The 24,965-nt window shown below is 39.6% G+C and overlaps 1 protein-coding gene across 1 annotated transcript; it reads left to right on the plus strand.

The window, feature by feature from the left end:
- The first annotated feature begins 656 nt into the window (after positions 1-656).
- Positions 657-24,943, plus strand: jupa (junction plakoglobin a). The gene is made up of 16 exons (XM_053512923.1): positions 657-809; positions 13,819-13,870; positions 14,465-14,632; positions 16,141-16,394; positions 16,995-17,233; positions 17,500-17,701; positions 17,845-17,989; positions 18,403-18,506; positions 18,860-19,198; positions 19,663-19,815; positions 20,021-20,140; positions 20,253-20,403; positions 21,616-21,737; positions 21,831-21,870; positions 22,075-22,208; positions 23,886-24,943. Exons 2-15 carry the CDS (start codon positions 13,858-13,860, stop codon positions 22,203-22,205), a joined length of 2,181 nt encoding a protein of 726 aa, XP_053368898.1. The 5' UTR covers positions 657-809; positions 13,819-13,857; the 3' UTR covers positions 22,206-22,208; positions 23,886-24,943.
- The last annotated feature ends 22 nt before the right edge of the window (positions 24,944-24,965 follow it).

The following is a 24,965-nucleotide window of genomic DNA, read 5'->3' on the forward strand; positions in this document are numbered from 1 at the left end:
ATGAATAATTAGCATTTTAAATTATTATTGTTTGCAGTGAGACAGTATAATGCTGAAAAACTCCCATTTTTGGGGCACATATAAAATCAGCAAAGTTAGCAACTTAAGACTTTTGGGGGCGGCAAGATTGGTCATTTCCATGTTGCATAAACTTCAGAAGTAGCTTCTTTGGCAAAAAGTTTCTGTATTATATGTATAACATAAAAAAACTTATCCGCACCAATACTGTCTTTTGGCCGAAAACAAAAAGGTGGTACCAGAAACCTTAAAAAAATTGTCTCTGGTGTACAGGTAGCAACCCTCCAGCTACTTGTACGTCTGGCTTGCCTGTGACTCATGAGTGTGAGCCTGATAAGGTATGACGTTATTACAGGTGTGGCTGCTAGTGGCGACATGTCCTCACATACCAAATAATCCAGTTTTATGTGTAGCCTGTTCGAGGAAGTGAAATGTGATCCAGTGGCAGGCTATGGGTTTTCACTATGATCTGGGAGATTTATTTCATAATAATAATAATAAGGCGATGTATTTTAATAATAAGCACACAGACATTTGTGTGGCTACTGATTGATTTTTATGAGCTGTATATGGGGAAAAAGTGTGTGTGTGTGTCTGAGTGCGTGTGTTTTGGGTGTGGCACGAGAGCTTTCACTCTCGGGGGGTGGAGCTTTGGCTCGAGCCCTGCCTGTATCTCTTGGTGTGTGTGTGCTCGGAATTCAGGGAGAGAGAGCGCGCGAGCTGGACAGACGGTGGTCGGAAGTTTTCGAGCAGAAGTCTGAATTCTGGGGCTTTAAAACGTCTAGAGAGAGGTAAGCTCAATGACAAAAGTGTAAATGAAGGCGAGATTTGTGCGTTTTCGTTTGTCTGACTGAGATCGTGTAGTAACTCCGAGTATACAGTGTGTATAAAGCAAGGTTTGAGTTTCTTCTATCAGTCTAGTGCTCTTTTTTTTTCTTCCTTTGCTTTTAAACACTGCGAATACTGATTAATCTTCAATTAGGCTTCCTCTGTAGGTTTACAAACACACACACACACACCTGCGGCTGATACTCGCCCCCACTTCCGTGTGTCGGGTTTCGGTGGGGGTTTGTTTTTTGTTGCCAACTTTTTTTCCCCTTGGTTTCACTCACACACACACTCCTCCTCATCATCATCATCATCATCGTCACACTGATAGTATTTAGTCGCGCTTTCGGTGCACGCGCGCGTTTCTTGTTGTTCCGAGCTAATCTTAAAAGGAAGCAACTTGTTTTAATCTCTTTGATGAGTAAGCAAAGCGCAACAATAATGCATTGTGTAGTCGAAATGTCAGCCTTTAATGTCGGATCCTGTTTTGTGTTTCAACTTGGAACCTGTGGCATATTTGTGATATTTTAAGAGCTCCAGTGAACTCCAACTTTATTTCACACCACTATGAGTCAGGACAACTTCTGCTTTCTCTAAGCTGATTGGATACAACAGAAGCTGTTTTTTTCCCCTCTTTAAACATAAGGTTAAACCACACCTTGTTAACCACCTTCAATAGGGAATGGAGCGCGCAATGCATTGTGGGGGTTACCATGAGTGAGAAAGGTTGTCATTAGATCCTATAAACGTGGTGAGATTGTTTAGGAGTCAAATTGGGTTACTTCTGACATTTTATTCCCTGTTGTTATAATAATTATTGTGTGGCTGTGTGTTTTTACCTTTCTACAGTCTAAATGGCTTAAAAAGAAAATGAAGGTATAATAGTTTTGGCATTAATCTTGCTTTGTTTATTTATTTAAATTTATTTTTTTTGTCACGTACACAGTACGATATGCAGTGAAATGCTTATACGATCACCAGTGACCTTAAAAAAAAAAAAAAAACTTATACATGTGGAATAAATATGAATAAAAAGAAATATTAAAGAAAAATCAATTTAACTAGTAAAATAAACTGTACAAATAAGGCCATAATAAAAATATCACAAAATATAGAAGAAGAAAAGTATATTATATATATATATATATATATAAAACATTTAAAAGTGACAGCGGTTGTGCAAATATGCATAAAAAGTGACTTATCAAAGTGAAACTTTATATTTATAGATTTATCACCTTAAAGATTCATTGTAGCCTTTATTTAACAAAGAACAAACAAATTCATGTTTCAAAAGGTATCCATGTTCCCCTTTTTGTTACTGGTTTAAGGTTGGGGTTAGATTAAATTCCAATAAAAATTTTGTCAGATGTGACTCAAAACTGAAAGATGGAATAGAATAGACTAAATGGATTCCACAAAAAAGTTGCACTAGAGAATAAAATTAAACTAAAGATGAAATAATTAAAAGAAATAAATATTAAGTTATAATTTATAAAGTTACAGAATAAAATGTAATTAAAGTAGAACTATATAAAATGTATAAACTACACAGGATTTACAAAATGATAAATCCTGGATGGACGAAGGATTAGGCATATCACTAATTACTATATGGCAAAGGCAGGTCTTCAGAATTATGGCGTGTGTATTTTATAAAAGCACCTGGGTGTAGCCCATTTTTTGCAAGTTTAATTCACACAATAATTAATAGTTTTAGACATAACACATGTCGCCGTTCACCAGTAACCCCCTTTTGCCATTAACCTCAAATGAGGTAATGTCGATATTGTTTCAACGTCCAGTGCACTTTTCATTTCTCAAAGTGTCTGGGGAAGTGGTTTTATTAATACCCCCTAAAGGCTGTCCAGCCCATTAACATCTACCCTGGCTGTATGTTTTTTCTGTTCTGGAGTGGTTATAATTTGCCACAAAAAAAATTCCTCCTCTTTGGTCAAATTAGTCTTGCGGAGTGAAATGGTGTAAATGGTGCATAAGAGTTGTGGGGGAGGTTGGTGTTGATGGGGCATTTGGCTTTTGTGCCGTGGTGTTTAGCAGTGCAGTCAGGACAGACTTCCTGTCTAGCTGTACATTTTAAGCTGAGATTTACTGTATCTGGGCACACAGATACACAATTGCTTGTTAAACCCCCCCAAGCTAAATTAAATCTCTGATCCTGCCCTACATTAGTAAAGAAACCGTGATCACTATATTGGTAAATGCACGCCCAGAGAACAGGGATTGGTGATATATTTTTTTTTCTTATTATTATTATTTTTTTTTTTCAGATTTATTTAGATAGCCATGCAGAATGTGCTTACTATGATCTCACAATTGATTTTGTATATTACACATCTAATATTTATATTATTGAACATATTTAATTAAAAGAAAAAAGTCTATGTATTCTACACACTGGATCACGTGTGCCTTCTTGATGGTCCAAAGCTTCTGTAATTATACTTCATATTTCTCATGACATAAGAGTGTACTAGCTTTCTTAAGTGATTTAAAACCTTTCCCTTTTGTTCTGTTTTTTTTCCGTCTTTAGTCACTGAGAGTTAACAGTGAGCCTAAAGAGAGTAGTTTTTTTTATTCTTATAAATTTCAGCTTAAATCCTATAGATTATATAATAAAGAGGTTAATTTAAGCCAATTTTAGCCTGTCGGCATGTTTCATACCATCTTGTAGATATCCGATTGTCTGTTTTTAAGGAATGGCAAAGGACACCGAGATGCCCAAGTCTTCATAAGGAAAGGAACAGCTCAACTTGAATCATTTTGGACTACATCAAGCACTATTTTAAATTTAGTTAAATAATATTTGTAAAATTTAAAGCACTTTGTTGTTTGAATGATAGAGACAGAGAGAGAGAGAGAGAAAGAGAGAGAGAGAGAGAGTCTGACAAAGAAAGGACTGTCCAAACAATTGTGTTCTCCATATTGTTGTCATCTTATTTAGCCAGTGATGGAAAAGCGGTTAAGCGTGTGTCATCCAGGAAGGAGGCGAGGGTGGGGAAACAAATAATGCTGTTCTGTGATTGTTCCCACACCAGAGACTTGTGTCACGCTAGCGATTAAGCAATTTAAGCAAATCCGCCCAGATTTTATCCCAGGATCACGTCCCTATGGATTTTCTTATCTTTTTGTATTTTTTTTAATGCATGAACTGAATCCATCTATTTCTTTGAGGTAACATGACCAGATCGATCTGGTTGCCTGACAGGTTTTTATCCTTGCAGTGTTGATGAACATGTCCTTGTACTGAGAGGACAGTGAGCACTCATGTTGTCTGCACCACATCAATACACACATCCGACCGGCCATTCCATGCTTCCTCCCTAATGAGAACAAAGTCGATTAAATCCCCAGGGACCAGGCAGAAAGGGTACAGATGGGGTCAGACTTGATTCCATCTTGCAGGGCGGCTTGCTTTGCATCTCTTGGGCATTTTGTTGTTTTTCTAAGAACTTCAGGAAACCTTAAAGATCCCATATTTCACTATTTCTTTAATACATCAACAAGTCTCAGAGGTCCATTGAAGTGTGTGTGTGTGCGCGCGCGCGTTATTGTTCCAGCTGAAATACCCCCTCAGATAATGATTTTTTTTCTTCCATACCTTAAACTTCTTTTGTTTCACTCCTCTTCCGAACATGCTGTATCAGTGTCTATGTAAATGAGCTGCTGGTGAGCCACGTTCCTCCAGAGAGCTGCACAGCTGAGCAACAAGCCAGGAAAGGGCATGCTTTTCTTTGAAGTCACATTGGGGGAATCTAGTTGGCTTCCTTAAGTCCAGACCATATCAAAATCTAAAAACAAAAAAAAACGGGAAATGTTTTTGTTTCCTTTTTTTTTCTTTTTTCTTGTAGACATATAAAAGACTTCTTTAAGGCATTGGTGGCTCAGTGGTTGGTTTCTCGTTTGCCATACGGAAGGCTCGGGTTCAGTTCCCAACCAATGCCCAGACCGAAGCCAATGGTGCAGTGTCGGTCTCAAGCCCCGGTAAAATGGGAAGGTTGTGTAAGGGAGGGCACCATGCGTAAAACCTGTGCTGGGTCAGATGGCCTGCTGGGGTGACCCCTCGATGGGGGCAGCTGAAAGACTAACAACAACAAGAACAACCTAGAAACCCATTTAAATATCTAAAAATGACTAAAAAGTGAATATTTATAATGTATTGGGTCTCCTTTAAATACAACCTTAAATACCCCCAGTGTTGGCCTTCATTCTGCATGTCTGTTTTTTATTAGCTTTTATTGATGATTATTGATGACTTTTGAAACATTAAACACATTCTTCTTTTTCTTTTTCTTTTTACCGAGCTGTGAGACTGTCATACTTCTCATTGTCTCGTCAGCTTTGTGCTGTGCCTGAACAGCTTCCTGTGTTCCCCCTGAAGCCAATGAAATATTCACCAACTGTCACTTTGCCTCACCTGTGACGCATACCTATCCCTGCTAACCCCAAATACGCCAGAACAGTAGGCTTAATAAAAGGCTGACAACCTTTTTACTTTTTTTTGGCCATTTGAACAGACATTTTCAAGCCTCGCATTGCTTAATAAAGGAGATGTAATAGTAAATAAAGATCACGACTGCATCTTGTTCTCTATTCATCGTCTCTAAGGAGGCCCCTTTTTTGTCTGAACAATTTTGGAGTTCTGGTTGATATTCATAAAAATATGCAATATCAAGATCCAAATGGGCATCCTGTTGTGTTTTTTTTTTTTTTTTCCTCTCCTCTGTATAGTGGACAGGAGGCAGTAGGGGTGGTGAGTATAATAATCTGCACGGCTGTTCTGCGCCCAGGCCTGGTCTTGGTAAACTGAACTTGGCCTCATTCTCACATCTCTCTTTTGTCATGTTTCTGTGAAGCGAATCCATCATCCATAACAGGCTCTGATTCACTCCTCTGTCCGTCAAGGCACTTTTCTTGCCTGCACCCCTCCCTGTCTCCAGGAATGCAGGGAGAACATGTTTTTATGCTTTCATGTCGCCTGCATAAAAAATGCAATTCCCAAGTCCAGCATTTAAAAAAATAGATTCTCATCTTCTTTTCTTAGTTCTTTAGAAATGTTTTTGCAACACAAATGTGTTCATGAGAATGGCGTGTATTCACAGATAAGGATTTTTACACAATCATATTGTTCATGGATTTCTCAAGCCCATTTTTGTTCTCTGACCGGTACAACTCGTTTAAGAAGGCTGTATTGAAACCGGGACACTGCGACATGCCCTTACAGATCCAGCGCCTTGGTTTTCTTTGGGTATTTATTTTTATGGTTCCGAAGGCTTTTTCTTTTCCGTTTAAATAATTGTCCTTTATAGGAAAGAACGAGGCAGCTTGTCAAAGCATGCAGAAAATGGGAGTCAGGACCATAATGATAGCTCCTTTTGGCATTCCTCAGTAGTATCACTTGCCACCAGACTGCATTGCCTCCTGACTGCTTTTTAAAGCTCCATAAATTATTTCAATTCCCTCTGGGGGGAAAATGCAGTGCCAACCTGATGAGACTCTGCCATGCGATTAGTATTGGTATGTTTCTCAATTTAAGGATCTGACGAAAACCAACTGCATTTTTAAAAATGTATTATATTTTCTAGAAACACAAGACGTTTGATTTGTGTTTCTGAACACACTGTATTGTTTCCTTATTGGATGAGTGGAAGGATAAAGGGAGCAGTGAACATGGTGGTTACAGTATCATCATAATCTGTGGTTACCATTGCAGCAGATATCATGCGCTTAATTTAGCGCTTTTCTCCATGTATTCGTATCGTTTCGATTGCAGCAACACACAATTTTTTTTTTCCCCCTGGGATCTCCTAATACCAGTTGAATAGACTGAGCTGGCTGATGGAGATGCATCTCAAAATCCTACATGTTTTGCCTGGGGTTAAGTTCACCAGCCTAGCGCCTGCCACCTGCTCATTCGCACATCGCTCCTTTTCCAGCGGAAACGAGGCTACGTCTTGGGAGCACTCCCTGACCACAGGCTCTTAGCAGTATGGACTCAGCTGGTTGCTCTGTCTGCTTGCAGAGCCATTAACTCCTAAATGGGGGGGGGGCCTTGGCGTTTGTGCATTTGAGCTGTACAGAAGGAAAAATTTCTGTCTGTTCGTACCACCGGTGAACATGGCTAATTGATGAGCAGACTCATTTTTGTGGCAATTTTGCTAATAGCACCCAACCAATTGTGGGATTTTTATTTATTTATGAATTATTTCTTGAAGTGCAGATAAGAACCGCAGCTGTGTTTTGCATTCAAAATAATTCTTCGTGAATGATAAAATGTTGTTAAAATCAAGACTACTACATATCTGTCAAAATGGTGGCCTAAACCTCACACTGCGCTGTCACGATGAGTCAAAAGCACACGCACACACCCAAGCCACACCTAAATGTGACGGCCCTCGTCTGCCCTGAGGGAAAGGAGGAGCTTTAGAGAAACAACAAGTGTGCATTAGAATCGCAGCTCTGTCAGCCGTCTGATTTACTTGTTTCATTTTTCTTCCCGCCTTTGGGTGTGGCTGTGAGAGAGAGAGAGAGAGATAGAGAGAGATGTTTTAGGGTGATAATAGGAGACTCAGTCAGTGCCAATGTGGGACAAGCACAGCGAGTGAGCAAGGGAAGGGGCGGAGGGAGGGCGAAAGGGCGGGGAGAGCGTGTGAGAGAATGCTCTGGGTGAGGAATGTCACACCAGGATTACAGGGTTGAAGTGTTGGGCTTGGCCGGGCCTGGTATGACTGCACCGTGTTACACTGTGGCCTGAGCTCAAACTGCTGTCTTTAGCTATTCCACAACAACACACTGGAGAGGTGACCATAAGTGTGTAATATGAAGTGACCTGCCAGAAATACGGTGGAAAACTAAAAGTACAGTGTGTGCAAGTTATTCATTAACTCACTCTTGGATTAAAGTCCAAAGTTTGCAGCAATGTCTTATCTCTTTATGAGCCATATATCAGCGCGTACTGTAGAACCGAGCAGTCTCCAATCCTGCTTTTGGTTAGTGTAGATGCATCAGGAAATCCCGTGTTTTTGACTGTTATCACAGTACACAACTCTGAGGGTTTTGTTAGGTTTAAACTTTAAACAGTTTACTGTTGAGAGCTGATCAATGAATAAGATATGATGAGGATTGTGAGTGACTGGTCTGAAAGAGTGGGAGGATCACGTGGGAAAAGGCGAATTCTTCGAGCTAAGCAGAAATCAAGTCGCAGTGCTGCAGCTGCGGACATAATGAACCCCGGTTATCCAACTGGATCAGAACGATTTACTTATAAAGCATAAATGGCAGCATCGTTTAAACAAGAAATGCAAAATTCTCCAAGAAGGCACGAGTTTGTGAAAAAGCATGGTGGTGGAGATTTCTATATATTGAAGGCATCCAAAAAAATCCAGTAATCTCATTTGAACATTTGATATTGAGATGTGTCTGCTACTTCCGCTTTCCATAACGGCTCTAATCTGAGATGCCGTTTGTTAGTTGGTGGTTTTTGGGGCTGGTTACTCTAAATGAACTTCTCCCAGGTTCATCATGGTGCTTGATGGGTTTTGCAAATGCACTTGACAATATTGTTAACAACCGTTCCAGTAAGGCTGACCTTTGTGTCTTTTAAAATAACATAGTAAAGAATAGTAAAATAATGAGTATAATTACCATACCTGACTGCAATTTTGTATACAGGTTATGAACAAGGTACTTGTTTCAGCTAACACACAATTTGTGACTGGAAAGAATGTGGATCACAACAAATCCATAAATATGAGTGGAGGACGGGTTCACGCTGACTTAACTTGATTTGTATTCTTTTACCTTTTAGTTTCATGCCTCTCTGAGTTTTGCCTGTTATTTACACTTCATGGCCCAAAGTATGTGGACACACAACCATCACACCCATACACTGATTAATTCAACCACTAACACCACCAACAGGTGCACTGAACAACATTGATCACTAAATGTATGCCAAAGTTGTAACAGGCTCATGGCGAACCAAGACTCACCCATAAGCCACAAAAGGCCTGCCTGCCTGGTCCAATGCAGCACAAATCACCCAAAAAGAGTCCCAAGGCCGATGACCTCGCCTTCATACTCCGATCTGACACCCATGTGGCAAACAAGTCTGATCCATGGAGGCCACCCTGCAACTCCCAGTACTCAAAGGATCCCCTGCTAATGTCCGTGTGCCAGACACCAGAACCCTGTGAAGCCACGCCCTAATCGGGAACCTAAAGTCTGGTGGTTTTAATCTTAATGGTTTTAATTTTGTTGCTGATTGGTGAATGTGTGTTGTTAAACACCCCTATCCAGATTTTCCCTCCTTTTCGGTTGTTTCTTGGATTCGTGCTCATTCAGCCACAGGAAGAGCATTATATGGTGGTCAGACACCGACTGGCGTTCCAGTTCATTTCAAGGGTGTTCAATGGGGTTGCGTTGTAGTCTCTGTGCAGAGCGCTCGAGTCCTAAAACTCCATGTTCTTCATAGAGGCACACTGTCACGCTGGAACAGGTCTGGGCCTGTTGGTTTCAGTGAAAGGGAATCTTAATGCTACGAAATATAAAGACATACTTTACAAGAGTGTGCGCAAGTTTGGAGAACACTTATGGGCGTGATGGGCAAGTGTCCGTATACTTTTGGACATTTGAGATTTGATGGATATTGTAAAATGAAAGCCAGCCGAACCTCTTGGTAATGTTGTGGAGTAAGATTGTTAGCATTACGCGACATTGTATAGTGAAAATCAGGTCAGTTGAAGCATTTGTTTTTGGTTTGGTGGTTCCTCTAAAAATATTTAAATGCAACCTAACTAAGTGGCCAATTTATACATAAGGATGAACGTTGGGATTAATTTGCAGCAGCCACGGGTAAGCTGCCTCTGTCATTTTCTTCAGGTGGCATACCGACTAAACGGTGGGAAATCCTTCATAAATAAAGTGACGTATGAAAGCAAGAGAAGTGGTAGTCTCTTTACCTGACTTTAATTTTTGCCTGAACAATGTGAGTTATTCATCGAAAGTGAATCAAATCAAGCAGGCATGACCACTACATTAATCATGCTCAAAAGAAAAATGATTTTCAATTTATTTGACTACTTCAGGGAAAGTAGTCGCGCCCCTCCTTTTAACAGGAAACTTAAGACTGTGTGTAATGGGTTGCTTTATGGGAGGAGTATGCAGGTAATACCTGTTATGTGTTTGTACACGTTCTTATCGTCCCCAGGCAACAGTAAACATGTTGTTTTCTTCGCTCAGGTGCAGGCCAGTTCTTTGGTAAACACCTAAGTGCCGTTTAAGCACAGTTATTCGATTTGCTTATTTGCGCCTTGACATGAATTTCAAACACTTTGATTAGTGACGGCTCCCATGGTGCTTTGTGGCACCCTAATAAAAACCTTCAAATAGATCAAGGATACAGAAGAATGTACCGGAGCACAAAGAGTTAACCCCGTAGTGTACACTGTTCAGTCTTGCTCTTTGGGGGATTTTATGCAGGAAGTATTTTTTCCCCTCTAGTATGACCACTATAGTTGTTTAAAAAAAAAAACCACACACACCTTGTTGTAATGTATTTATAGTGTTTGCGTTTGGACATGTTTGGAATACTTTTGTCATATTTCATATATATCTGTGTAAATATATGACTCGGAGCTGGGGATTCACAATATCACATTGCGCTTATGAGAAACCGCGTATTTAACTATTAAAAGTACCGTTTAATATTTAGGCACATTTATCTGGGCAAACATAATCAAATAACGGCATAATGTTTATTTAGCACCTCAATTATTAATTCATTGACGATTAATGAGTTGTTGACTAATAAAACTATAAATTGTTGACAAACCCTACATAAATTCCCTATGCATATATTACCTAGGGTTTTTTTAGTAATAATGATCATATAGATAATTTCACTGATTCATTTATTTATTTTCTCTTTTTTTTTTCTAGAAAAAATTCATTGTGCCGCTCTCTGAGCATCACAGATCGCGTGACAGAGCTTGTTTATCTTGTTAATCGGTTCTAAAGAATTTTTCTACATGTTCATGTCTCGATCCTTTGTTCCATGGTTGCTCTGTATCAACAGGTAGTCACGGAACATCATTATAAACTAATTCGGCACAATTTTTTTCCCTCGCTGGATTATCAATGGCCCTGTTTTATCACTACACAACCAGTCGGTGTTGAAGCCGTATCGAAGTGTGATTTTTATCCGTGTAGACAGAAACCCCCACCACATCCGTCTCCAACGTCCAGCCATGTTATTAACTCTCTCTCTCTCTCTCTCTCTTCTACACTCCTCTTCTCCTTTTACTTGCGCACCACTTATGTCTTTTGCATTGAGGAGTTGCCAAGTGTCAAATTCCTGCTGCTTAGAGGATTGTTTGTTTCTGTGTGGGAGTCCAGCGCCGGATTGCTTTTGAAGGGCTTGTGTGAAGTCAAAGGATTGAACGAGATGATGAAATGTGTGGGCTGATTAAATTTTCATACAACTATAATTGTGTTATGTTTATAATATACAGTGCATACGCCCTGTATAGGATGTTGTAAGTATTACTTAAATAAAACTGCCTTTGAAAGCATTATCTGGGGAGCATAATCAGTAATGTCCAAAGTTGTGCCATTGAATGGTATGATGTAACCTGTTATAAGGACATGTACTGAAGAGCTGGGCGTGTTGGCTTTTTGTCATGAATACTATTAGAATTTCAATCGCATTGGTGGCTCGGTGCTAGGTTTCTCACCTGCCATTCGGAGGGCCTGGGTTCAGTTCAAGTCTCTGCACATGGTGCCGGTCCCAAGCCTGGATAAAATGGGAGGGCTGGGTCAGGAAGGGCAAAAAAAAACCTAACCTGCCAAGTTGTGTGCGGTTCGGATGGTCCGCTGTGCGACCCCTCGACGGGAGCAGCTAAAAGACCAACGACAACCTTTTTAGTCACATTTTAAATGTTATTTGTTAACCAAACAATGTTATTACGTCCAGAGTTTAGTTTAGCGCTTCAGATATCTGTAAATATCATTAACCATTTGGGAGGCAGCAGCATTTCCTTATGTACTTTCGTATGTGCCAAGCAGACTGCTGATTATGATCACTTTAAACGCTGTTCATGGTCAAGTATCAACGCTTTTTATACTGTCCTGTGTTAATTCTATCCAGTGTGGTTTGTATTTAAATAGGGAACACGTGAACGTTATAAATTAAAAAGAAACAGGTTAAATATCGAACACACCCTTTAGTAAATATGGAGCAACTGTAATATGGAGCTGTTCAAGTGAAGGTGGTGATAAATCGATTAACGTTGACACTCAAGCCTTTATTAAATGGTTTTAAAAGGTTTGTTTTTTCCTCAGACAGGGCTAAATGACTTGCGTTAGTGATTATTGTTTTGTGTTTAAAGTGTGGGTTTTTATGGATTTACAGTCATGCCATACTTTATTTTTAAGATTTACTCCTAGGATTACTCACCCTGTTACTCCTTAAACTCCTACTCCTCCGAGTTGGTCTGAGAATGTTCATGTAGTCATTCCGGATGTGGCTAACATGCTGAATGAGAATCGCCATGTGCTTTGTACTGCACTGCCTGGCCAAAAGTGTTGCGCAATCTACGATTTGGCTTGACCGCTTTTATTTTTGGATTGCATCACTCTGTGTGGTGGCCAGTTCATGTGTCAAAATGATTCCTCATGCGGCCAGAACAACTCTCTTTCACAATTTGAGTCCTGGAATATCCCAGTGCCATGAAACTCCATAGATGTGATAATATGATTATACAGTACGTACAGGTCGTCAGCTGACTTTATTTTATTGCGTTGTACCGACCAACTTGAAGCACCTACAGATCATAACACTGCCCTCTTGTACATGATGTGTTTCCCATCTTACCCTGACACGCCCATCATCAGACCACATGACCGCATCTCCGCATCTGTAGTTTTTCCATTGCTTCAAAATGCAAACTTTATGCTGAAGCCTTTGTTCTGATTAGTCTCACTAACAAGTGGTTTTTCTATGGACACACAGCTGTTTAGTCCCAATCCTGTAAATTTATGTAATCCTTCCAGGTTTTAATCATGTTGGACAGATCTCTGCACAATTCCAGTAATGTTTTGCATCGTTCCATGTTAACAATGTTAATAGGTGTTTGGGGGGGAAATACCATCACGATAGTTTGACTAAAATAGCTTGATGGTGAGAATGGCATCTCTGGTAGGCTTAACCTGACCAGTTTTTTTTTTTTTTTTTTTTTTTTTTTTGAGAATGTATTTATAATACATCTGCACGAAATAATGTTATTGTTCGTGTGTATGCATTGTTTTTTTAATTATAATTATTATACAAAATTCCACCCCCATCATATGTGAGATACGTGCACACCAGCTTCGTCATCGCATAATCAGAGCACCCTTATGAGTGGGTAGGATAGACTGTATCTTTAAGAGAAAGAGGAGGATGGTAAAATTGAATAGAAGAGACAGAACACATAGGGGCAAGTAAAGGATAAAAAAAGAGTTTATCTAATAAGGAAATCCACTTTACCTTCACCTCGATTTCATGAACGACCATGTTTGTTCCTAGTTAGGCCGTAGATGTGCGAGTTGGGGGGAAATTACACCATCGAAATAGACTGAAAGGTGAAATCTAGAAGTAATATGATTGTAGAGAAATCTCAGGGCAGCATTAGGTGTGTATGGGGTGTGTAAGAGGTGAGTCATGCCAAGCCGGTTCTGTGAGTTGTTGTGGTTATTATAGCTTGTTTGAATCCCACACAGACTTTAAGGGTGGAGACTTGGGTCAAAGGTTTCTCACGCCCCGTAGAGAGTGAGATAGATAGATAGATAGATACATGCATGCAAACTTGCATACATACATACTTTGTTAATTTCTGGAAGGAAATTCCAGAATTCCATGTGCCCTTATCTGCCAGCCATTTTTTTTTGACTAATGTTTTCTTCTTTTTTCTTCAGGTTTCACAGTTTGGCTTGGATTGAGCCAAAGAAGCGACAATGGCAATGCAAAGTAAGTCTTGTAAATGAACAATTCTGAAAATTGCTAGACATAGTTTATGTTTTTAATCACAACGATCACATGAAATATCACATAAGCACTACAACAAGAAGAATTAATGACTCTTGTAATTACATTATTTTGGCGTTACAGTATAGAGCATTATTCCTTACCATTAAAGAAACCAGGCCTAATTAAAAAAGCAAGTGTTGCGTCTAGATATAACGTCCTCTGAGATTTAAAACATCTGGATTTTTTTCCATTCCAGGTAAAAGCATTAGACAGATCAGTTACTTTGACAGCTGACACGTCGAAACTTTCAGAGGGGAAAGAAAATGTAAGGTTGAATGGAAAACCAAGTCCTGCAGTGTTTAAGGAGAACAGAATCCATTCGCGCGTTAAATCAAATTTTTAAAAATGTCACGTTTTTTTTTTTTCTTACTTGACATAGTTTACCCTCTAGCAAGCTTTGGGTAGGTGTGACAAAGATGTGTAATGCCAAGATGACCTTCTAAAACTAAACATCTCTAGTGTACGTGTGAACAATGTGCAACAAACACCATGCCTGACATTTAAATGTAATTTTGTGTTTGTGTGTATGTATAGTGGGTGAACGTGAAGGAGTGATGAAGGTTGCAGGTTGGCAGAAAACGTATTATACTACAGATTCAGGCATCCAGTCAGGGGCCAATACAGTGCGATCAGATGACGACGGGATGGATTTCCATAATAAATACAGCTACACCACCACTACAGTCACTGAGAACCCTGCAGGTGAGGTGCACAAAAACATTGAACATCTTAAGTGTTCCGTCTTATACTAAACTAAACGAGGGTCACCTCGGCGTGTAGACCCTGACACCTGTGTGCTACCATTGCGTGTGCGGTCGAATCGCTGCCGCTTCTCACACTGCCCCAATATTACATTTAAGTAATATTCAGTAAGGACGCTGCTATTTTCGGTGGGGAACGCCTGTGATGAGAACTTCCTGTGCAAATACCACCAGTTACAAAATAAATAGAATTTCTGTTTATATATATATATATATATATGCTGATTTGAAACATGATTCAAGCTACCCTAACTCAGTTACACGTGTTGTTACGTTCACAAGGCCTCGTTGGGTACCCCCTTGAAAAATCCTAATGTGAAGCAAGTGCAAGCTGAAGTCTCAGCGTTTCCACTAGGGGCGCTGTAGCACAAAACAACACCAAAAAGCTATCCTAAGAAGTCGTCTTGGGTTAATTACACCCTAACTTCGGAAACAGTCTGACGTTCGGGAAATTATATCGCGAGTGAGTTTGATCACCTTTACAAGTACGTAAAGGTGCACTTTAAGTAAATTTACCAAAGATGCACGTTGGTGCCGGCTGGGCCGAGCCATGGTTGTTTCCGTTCGCGTACTTGCATGAAACATGGTTCAGGCTTCAACTTTGAACAGCTTAAACTTTAACCTTATATCCACGCTAACAGTTAGTAGGTATACGGTTATGATCTGTACCTGTTGATCAGTGCAGTTTGAGCCCCTGTCTGCCCCATACACAGACTGAAAGTGTAGAACTGTAACCAGATATTAACTATGTGGAGGATCTTTCCCAGCACAGCAGTAACACTGGCATTAGTGTGTGTTTCGCTATCTCAAGTGGATCTTTTTTTTAATTTTATTTTTTATATGCATTTTATTGTAAATTTTATTATACACCAAGCCTTTCAGTACACTTAGCTCTCCTAAGCACTTAAGTGTAGTGTAGTTATGACTCATAATCACACTATCCGATGTCACCCAGAAGAACATGACTTCCCTGTTAAGTGTGGATCATTTTCAAAGTTTTTTTTTTTTTGGGGTCCTCTTAGAATTTTATTCTCTCTTCCACCCTTGCCTCGGGCTTAATCTAAATCCAAAATACAAAAGTCCACCTCTGTGGTAGGTAGAGTTGATATTAAGACATGAGAGTGTAGATAGAACATACAGCTACATATTTTGTAAATTAAAATAGAAATGCAGAAAAAATAAGGGAATATAAATAAGGGAACCATCCATGGAAACACTGCAAACTTAGTCACACCCATCATGTCTAAAGTTGGCTTTGCCCATAGTTTGCCATAAAAATTTCATCTCGCTTTAGTTTCCATGCCATTTGCATTCATGCACACAGACAATTAGCCCAGATTGTTGTTCCTGTTTTTCAGGCTTTTGTTCCCATTTTCATTTCGCTAGGCTCAGTATAAATAGGCCTCCATCTCAATGTCTGACCATCTGCACACAAACGTTCTCTTTCAGAACTGGAGTCACAGTTGACCATGACCAGAGCCCAGCGTGTGAGGCAGGCCATGTTCCCCGAGACAATGGTGGAGGGGATGACCGTTGTCTCCACCCAGATGGATTCGTCCCAGCAGACCAACGTGCAGAAGCTGGCTGAGCCTTCTCAAATGCTCAAGGCGGCCATCATCCACCTGATTAACTACCAGGACGATGCCGAGCTGGCAACCCGTGCTGTTCCAGAACTCACAAAACTGCTCAATGATGATGACCAGGTACCCAAGAGAGCTTTCTGCTATTCCATGTAGCCGGTGGTGGGCAAAGTACATAAATCCTAGAGATACTCTGGGTACCGTTTTCAATCTCAAGTAAAATTAGAAGTCCTCCATTTCCATTTGTACTTGGGTGCAAAAGTGCTTACCTTTAACTGTGTATCGCAACAATAATAATAATAATAATAATAGCACAACTATAATGGGAAAGTACAGATTTGTTGTAGAAATGTGTAAAAAAAAAAGTTAAATGTAATTTTCTCTAATCAAGCGACTTATTGAAGTGAGATGCTTAATGAGGCAAATAAATATGTAGCTTTTTTTTTATCCCCAAATACAGGATCATTATTAAATTATTAAGCAACATATGAATTACATCTTTTAAGTTTTAAATGCTAAACAGTTTGGTCCAATATGAACCAGTTTGGTTCATTAATATTTAGCAAAAAAAAATAAAAAATCACATTTTAAAAAATAATTTTAGGCTTGTTTTTGCTTTGAGTAAAATAAAATAAGAGATCTAATCAGAACATCATTTTTTAAAATATTAAATCCATGCACGCTGAGAAATCTGTTCACCTCTGACTCCTTGGATTCGTCCAGGTGGTGGTGAACAAGGCAGCGCAGATTGTGAACCAGCTGACGCGAAAGGAGGCGTCCCGGCGTGCTCTGATGCAGTCTCCTCAGATGGTGGCGGCTGTGGTGAGGGCCATGCAGAACACAAGCGACATGGAGACAGCCCGTGCCACCGCCAGCATCCTGCACAACCTGTCACACCAGCGTGAGGGCTTACTGGCCATCTTCAAGTCAGGGGGCATTCCCGCATTGGTGCGCATGCTCAGGTGAGAACACAGCTCGATTTAAAAAAAAAAAAGTGTTGCGTATTCTAAGGAGTATCCTCGGACCTTAATAAAATATCCATATTTATTTGTATACGGTAGTGCGTGAGTTGTTCTGGAAATGGGGTCAGAAAAGTGTAAGATCAAACAAATTAATTCCAAAGTCAAGAAACTTTCAGGATCAATATATTGATTTTAATTTTTTTTATTGTCCTAATTTAAATTACTTTATTATGCTGTATGTCAAGCAGATAATGTGTGTGTTCCAGCTCTCCTTTGGAGCCAGTGCTTTTCTACGCCATCACCACACTCCACAACCTGCTGCTCCACCAGGAGGGGGCCAAGATGGCGGTGCGTCTAGCCGACGGCCTGCAGAGGATGGTGCCACTCCTGAAAAAGAGCAACCCCAAGTTTCTGGCCATTACCACAGATTGCCTTCAACTTCTCTCCTATGGAAACCAGGAGAGCAAGGTGTGTTTGCGAATGTAAACTAGTGTGTATCATTTTCTTGCGATTGTTTTTAACTGGATCTTTATTTCCATATCTTTTAATCCTCACGCCTGCGCCATATGCAAGTCTAAACAGTTGGAATATCTCCGCTCTCTCTCTTGCAGTTGATCATCCTGGCGAACGGAGGACCCGAGGCCCTGGTGCAGATCATGAGGAACTACAACTACGAGAAGTTGCTATGGACCACCAGCCGCGTATTGAAAGTGCTGTCAGTGTGTCCTAGCAACAAACCGACCATCGTAGAGGCTGGTGAGTGTGAGCCGAGGGACCCACTGCTCTTTTAGCGAGACAATCAATCTCCAGGGAGTCGCGGGCTCTGTGAGAACACTGGATCTTTCTCTTTCACTCTGCTGTTTTGTCCACTTTCTTTCCCCCATTCGTTTTGACACATTCAGAAACTGGAAGTGAAATTTTGCCACGTCTGTTTTTCGCAGCACAGTACTGACATGGCGTTCAGCCAACGATTGCAGTCTTTAACCTCGTCTCTGTATTCTCATATTTTTGTAGTATAAAGACGTATGAATTAGACTTCATGACTGAACTGTAATGTGGTGATTTTAATGGTATGTGTACTAAATACCGTGTGTCTGCCTATTCCTGTCTTTCTCTCTCTCTCTCTCTCTCTCTCTCTCTCTCTCTCTCACATACGCACACTCACACAGGTGGAATGCAGTGTCTGGGGAAGCACGTGAATAGCTCTAGCCAGCGGCTTACACAAAACTGTCTGTGGACTCTGAGGAACTTGTCTGATGCTGCCACCAAACAGGTCTGTGTAATCACATACACACACACACACTCACACACACACACTCTGCCCTAGTAATTTAATATATGGTTAATACCATGATTATGCTGCTTAAGTTAGCCCTACATTCTGTCTACTTATGCAATAGTGATTCAAATGTATTTTGTTTTCTTTACAATCAGTAAAACATTTAATTTTCTTTTATTAATGACAAGTTTGTTGCAGAATGTTGAAATTCCGATTTTTTATATAGATATTCCTTAATATGTATATAAGGGAAAAATACCTTAAGTAAATAAATGGCATGTTTTTTTTTTATCAATATATACACCATCCCTGAACTTAAACCCGTCCGTATGTGCCTCTGCTTGCAGGACGGCCTGGAGGGGCTGCTGCAGGTTTTGATCGGCCTCCTCGCCACAGATGACATGAACATGCTCGCCTGCGTCTCTGGCACCCTGTCGAATCTGACCTGCAATAACGCTCGGAACAAGACGTTTGTAAGCCAGAACAACGGCGTGGAGGCTCTGATCCACGCGCTCCTGCGTGCCGGAGATAAAGAGGACGTAGCCGAGCCTGCCACCTGCGCCCTGCGCCACCTCACCAGCCGCCACCAGGACGCCGAGCTCGCGCAGAACGCAGTGCGCGTCCACTACGGCATCCCGCCCATCATCAAGCTGCTCAACAAGCCACACTACTGGCCTGTTGTTAAGGTGAAACCACACAGCCAGTGGAGAGAGATAGAGGGGTTGGGTGACAGATTTATTAGTCAGATTATTAGACAAAATATCCTGTTGGCTAGGTTAGGGTGGTGGATTTTTATTTAGTTTGTTTATTTATTACTTTTTATTCTTGTCTGGAATTCCGGTCCAGCTATCATGGTTTTATAACCGTGTGTGTGTGTGTGTGTGTTTGTGTGTATATACATGTATAGTAGAGAAAAGTGCAGCTAGCAAATTAATTCCACCAAATGAAACAGCTGGAAGAGATTGTCTCATCATAATCAGAAAATGAGTCTTGTGTTGATGAGATTTGCATCAGAGAATAAATCTCTTGTTCCTTTTTTTTTCACACTTTTGAAACTAAAGTTCTGTTTTTTTTTTTTCTTATAATTAAATAGTTACCTTGGTAACGTTGGTAGAATTAACAGCGAACTGCCTTTGTCTTGTGTTTTTAGGCTGTGGTTGGCCTGGTCCGTAACCTAGCGCTGTGCCCAGCCAATCAGGCGCCTCTCAGGGACGCTGATGCAATTCCCAAACTGATCAATCTGCTAAAAAATGCCCACCAGGATGCTCAGAAGCACGGTTCAGCCAGCCAGCAGACTTACCAGGTTGGTGACAACACATTGAGTCATACACACAGCAGGGTTGTAGATAGGGGGTAGTATGCATGTAACCATAAGCACACAAGCAACCCAGTAACATTACTCTTTTTCTTAGGTCACCCAATGATTTATTCATCAGACTCACAAACGGTGCGGTTCGGGTTTCCAGATCTTATTTCACAACGTCTCATTTCTTCTCATCTTCTCTTAGGACGGCGTGAGGATGGAGGAGATTGTGGAAGGTTGCACAGGAGCTCTGCATATCTTGGCCAGAGATCGCACAAATAGAGCCATCATCATCGACTCGAATGTCATCCCGCTGTTTGTGCAGGTTAACATCACAGAAAAACATTTCTGTATCAAAAATATCTGGCAGTGTAGATACTTTTAGTTCTCTCTCTTACACCCACCATCTTACTCGTTCTCTCTCTCTCTCTCTCCAGCTGCTGTACTCCCCAGGGGACAACATAAAGCGGGTGGCCTCCGGAGTGCTCTGCGAGCTGGCGGTGGATAAAAACGCAGCTGCTATAATTGATAACGAGGGAGCTGCAAGCCCACTCATGGAACTCCTGCACTCCAACAACGAGGGCATTGGTACGTGAAAAGGAAATAAATATCACGTGACGGAGTTCCCTGCTTAGTTAGATTTTTTTTTTTTCTTCTAGGAAACCATCACATTTGTGACTTGATCACACAAAACTTGATCTTGATTGACAAATGCAGATTTCAATAGAATGATATTGCAGTGCTCTTGTGTTATTGCATCTGTTTGACTGGAAGGTAGTGATTTATTTTCTTAACGGTATATAGACTTACTGTATATACTGTATCGCCATATACTATATAACTGTACATCTGACGTAGTACATTCAATTCTAATGCACTCATTGTTTCTATATTCAGGGACTTGTATTACAGCTGAGTGATAAAGTCAAAAATACTGTTTACGTTTGCCCATTTCAAACTGTCAATCGTATAAATCAAATTATATGATCAATCAAATTATACGATTTGATTAGTGTTTTGCTGGTTAAATTCAATTGAGTTGATTGGCTTTTAAATCGGAATCAAATCAGCCTTTATTCATTATTTAGGTAAGCTGAGTAAAATTTAAATACAGTCGGCTAAAACTGATTAATTATTTTACAGGAAATATAAACTTCCATCTTTTGCCTAAAATACTCTCATTTTGCAAGACAGTTGTTGCTTCTTCTTTTGAGTTTTTGGGCAGTTGGTGCAACCCTGCCACCTACTGGACTGGAGTGTAGATCGGAATAAAGTCAGGGGATAAAAAAAAAAGATTCACTTGAACTGTAAACAAAGAACACAAGTTACAGTGTATATTAGATAATATCAGTACTTCAGGTTAATTACTTATTATATACGAATTACTTATAATTACTTTCAAACCTGTAAGAAATACAGCTGCTTGAAACAAATCAGACTTTTTTTTTTTAAATATCAAATCTAATTACCTGAGTCTTCCCATAATCTGCAGCTCTTGTATGTCTTTTATGAATGTTTATGCTAAGTGCTGCATACAATCAAAGCATGTAATATACATTATGTAGTGTGTTTAGGCTGTGTAAGACACTTCTCAGGTTGTATGGAATGTATTATACATTATGGTACAGTATTAATCTAATGACGAATAATCTAATGAAAATATATAAAGAAAGTATGTTAGTCTAGCTTTCAGTAAAGCAGAATAAGACCACAGTGGAGCATCATGGAGAGTGTCGGGTTCCCTCTTAGAGTTGATGGTAATAATTAAATGATTTAATTTCCTCTCTCTCTCTCTTATAGCTACATATTCAGCTGCAGTGCTCTTCCGCATCTCCGAGGACAAAAATGCAGACTACAGGAAGCGCATGTCGGTGGAGCTCACACACTCTCTGTTCAAACACGACCCAGCAGCGTGGGAATCGGTAAGTGTGTCCTGTGATATGATGTTATGGGGTCACATTTAAGAGCATGTATTAATGAAAGTAAACTAACTATTTTTCCCCCCTTTCTTGCAGGCACAGAGTGCAATGATGGACGCTGGATTCGTAGGAGATGGTGTGTAGCGATGGACAGAATTTGAAATATGTGCACTTAACATATTAACAAGCTCCTAGTAACCTCACATCATCACTTCACACAATATTGATGCATACCTAACTAACTTTTCATTTGTTTGCGCATCATTGTTCACCACATCCAGCTGCACTAATACTGAATGAGATGCATCAGTACATGAGCCTAAGTGTGTATGTTTTACAGATATTGACCCGCGCTTTGGCAGCAACGGTGGTGGGTTTGCATATGATCACATGCAAACGGAGATTGACTTGGTTGATGATTACCCACATGGCTATGACCAAATGGGTAGAGGCTACCCTGATGCTTGCTAACAGGTTATTACACAAGTTCAAACAGATATCTTTCTCTTTGACACATGCTTCCTGCACAGACTTGCTTAGCACTGCTTAGCACTGCGGTTTCTCCCGTGAACAGGGCAGAGGGTGGGAACGGGTAGTATTCAGTATTTGTGTTGGTGCTTTCGAATCATTGCATCATAACAGGGGTGTCCAAACTATAGGAATTACAGCACAATAGTTCTCTATTTCAGGAACCGAAATCTAATGAACTGAACTGAAATTAACAAAAGTTTTAAAGGACTCGACAAAAGGTTTTTCCATGCTTGGTGGTTTCCAGTTTTTCTTAAATTGACCCTTTCTTACTGTTAACGTTGGGCTTTTGGTCTGTAGACTTGATATCCATCTGTAAATTCATTTACAGGTGTAGTAAAAGGTGAAAATTGCATTTTGGTTGACTGCGATAGCGCCCTCTGCTGAAAAACATGTATATACACAGAAGGGTCAAATAATCAAGTAGTATCACATCTGATTGGAAAAAAACACATTAAATGAAATGACTGGAATTTGGTTAAGTACTGACCAACGCTTTATTAAAACCTTGAGAGATAGCACCGAACCCTTGACTTCAGAGACACAAATGTAATCAGAAAAAAAAAAGATCACGTAGGCGCTCGGTTGACTAGCAGTAGACCATAGTGAAAATAAGAGCTTTTCTATACGCACAATGTGATGGGAACTCATAGGATCAGAACTAAATAGTTGTTCAGACATAAGAAACCCACTTGTTAATAAGACTAATCAGAGAAAAAAAAAGGCTTCAACTAAAAAATGGATTTTGGAGCAGTGGGAAAAGATCATGTGATCTGATGAGTTCAGATCGGCCCTATTCCAGAGTACTGGTGCGTCAGGGTAAAAAGTGAAGTGCGTCCATTAAGTAGTCGCCATTGTACAAGCCGCTGGGGTTTTTTCAGTTGCTTAGATCTAGGCTCAGCAACGTTATTTTAGGCGCAAAAAATTAAGTGAGCTGGTGAGCTTGTTTTTTTTTTTTGTCCCTAATAGTAAGGTAATATTCCAGTACTCATGCTGTAAGAAAGAGGTTCTGGCTAAATGAAAAATCTATTTTTATTTATTTATTTTTTTTTTTTAAACATGAGTTGGCATCATATTGTGCTATAATAAAAAAGAAATTTGAAATGTGCAACTTTTTTCGGCTAGTCAGTGTAAAAGCATCAGGCCGGTTAGCCTGTTTAAAGGCCAGACTTTGGATACCCCTGCGTTATAATAATGTATATAATATAATTTTATATATATATATATATTTTTTTTTTTTGTATTTGTGAATATCCAGTTTGGGGAAGTGAAAAAAATAATCCTATTTAATACTTACTAATATGATTGAAAGTCTTTAAATTGGCTTTCAATGAATTACTGCAAATTTCCATATGGATGATGATGCTTCTGTTGATTTTATATAACTTGTTTTATTTTATCTTCCTTTATATTAATGTTAATGAACAAATGCATGAGGTAGGACAAATAAAACTTGCAATTCCATAAAGACTGATGAAATGTCAGCGTGTAAAAGTCAGGCGTTAGTAGGATGTGCTCAAACGCATCTTTGAGTCATCGTTTTCTTACACTCCTAATAGCCTAATGTTTTCTATTTCCGATGCATTAGTATTATTAATTAATTACTTTTTTTTTTTTTTTTAGAACAATAAAGTTTCAAAAAGAGCACTAACTGAGGAAACGCTTCAAAAGTGAAGAGCCTTCTGGAGCGGACGACTGGCTCTGCACACACGCTACTGTACCATATGCAACGATCACTGTGCTGCGAGGGGTAGAATCGCATATTACTCAACACTGCCTTGTCATGAAAACACATTGTCTTACCTTTTTCTTTTTTTGTAGAAAAATGTATTTTAGGGCTCTTACTAGGGGTTTCTGTAAACTCATGAGGACTGGTAATCTACCAAAGAGATTTTATCGACTTATGATTATTAATTTTTTTTCTTTTTTCTTAAAATTATGTATTTCATGGTAGAAAAAAAAAAAAAGCTGCCAGCACTGGTACAGAACAGTGCAATCGATTGACCCCCATATTCAGCGTTAATGCTTTATCCAGTGAGGCTTTAGTCAGTTAACAAGCTGAATGGGTTTTAATGGCACATAAATTAAGCCTTTTCTCTCTGTGCAGTCTATTTAAGCCCAAAACTGGGCCGAGTGATGGAGCACATCTTATTGTGATATTACCAGAAACTTAATAGTTTGTGCCATAATGATGGAAACGTAACAGACATTTTTATAAAGTTACTAAAATCATTATCGTCCAGACTAAGCGTAGCATTGACTGGTTTTGCCTTTTTTTTTCTTGCACAGCAACCATAAAATTTATAATAAACTCTACTTTTTAAATATCCTTTAAATGTTATTTGTTTAGAATATTGATAGTAACTGACTGCAGAAATGCAAGAAAGGACTGGACACCCGAGCAATGTTTATACTTTAACAAATTATGCTTGTTTCTCCTGCAGCACACACACTTTAAAATAAACTAACTATTGTCTAAATAGCCTTCTGCCATTTGAGCTGTGGACTGGGTTTAAGAATGATGTTTTTTTTTTTTCCTTGCATAGATTTTAGATAAGAGTTACAGTGATAATTAACTCTAAGCGGGAATGTTGGAAGTGCAAGTTGTCTTTATATAGTGTTTCTACAAATCATACTTTATAACAAAAAAAAAATAAAAATAAAATCAGTTACTAACTGAAGTGTGTGTTTTTTTTCTGTGCT

Source organism: Clarias gariepinus, chromosome 15, assembly GCF_024256425.1.
Source record: "Clarias gariepinus isolate MV-2021 ecotype Netherlands chromosome 15, CGAR_prim_01v2, whole genome shotgun sequence".
Taxonomy (NCBI): Eukaryota; Metazoa; Chordata; class Actinopteri; order Siluriformes; family Clariidae; genus Clarias; species Clarias gariepinus.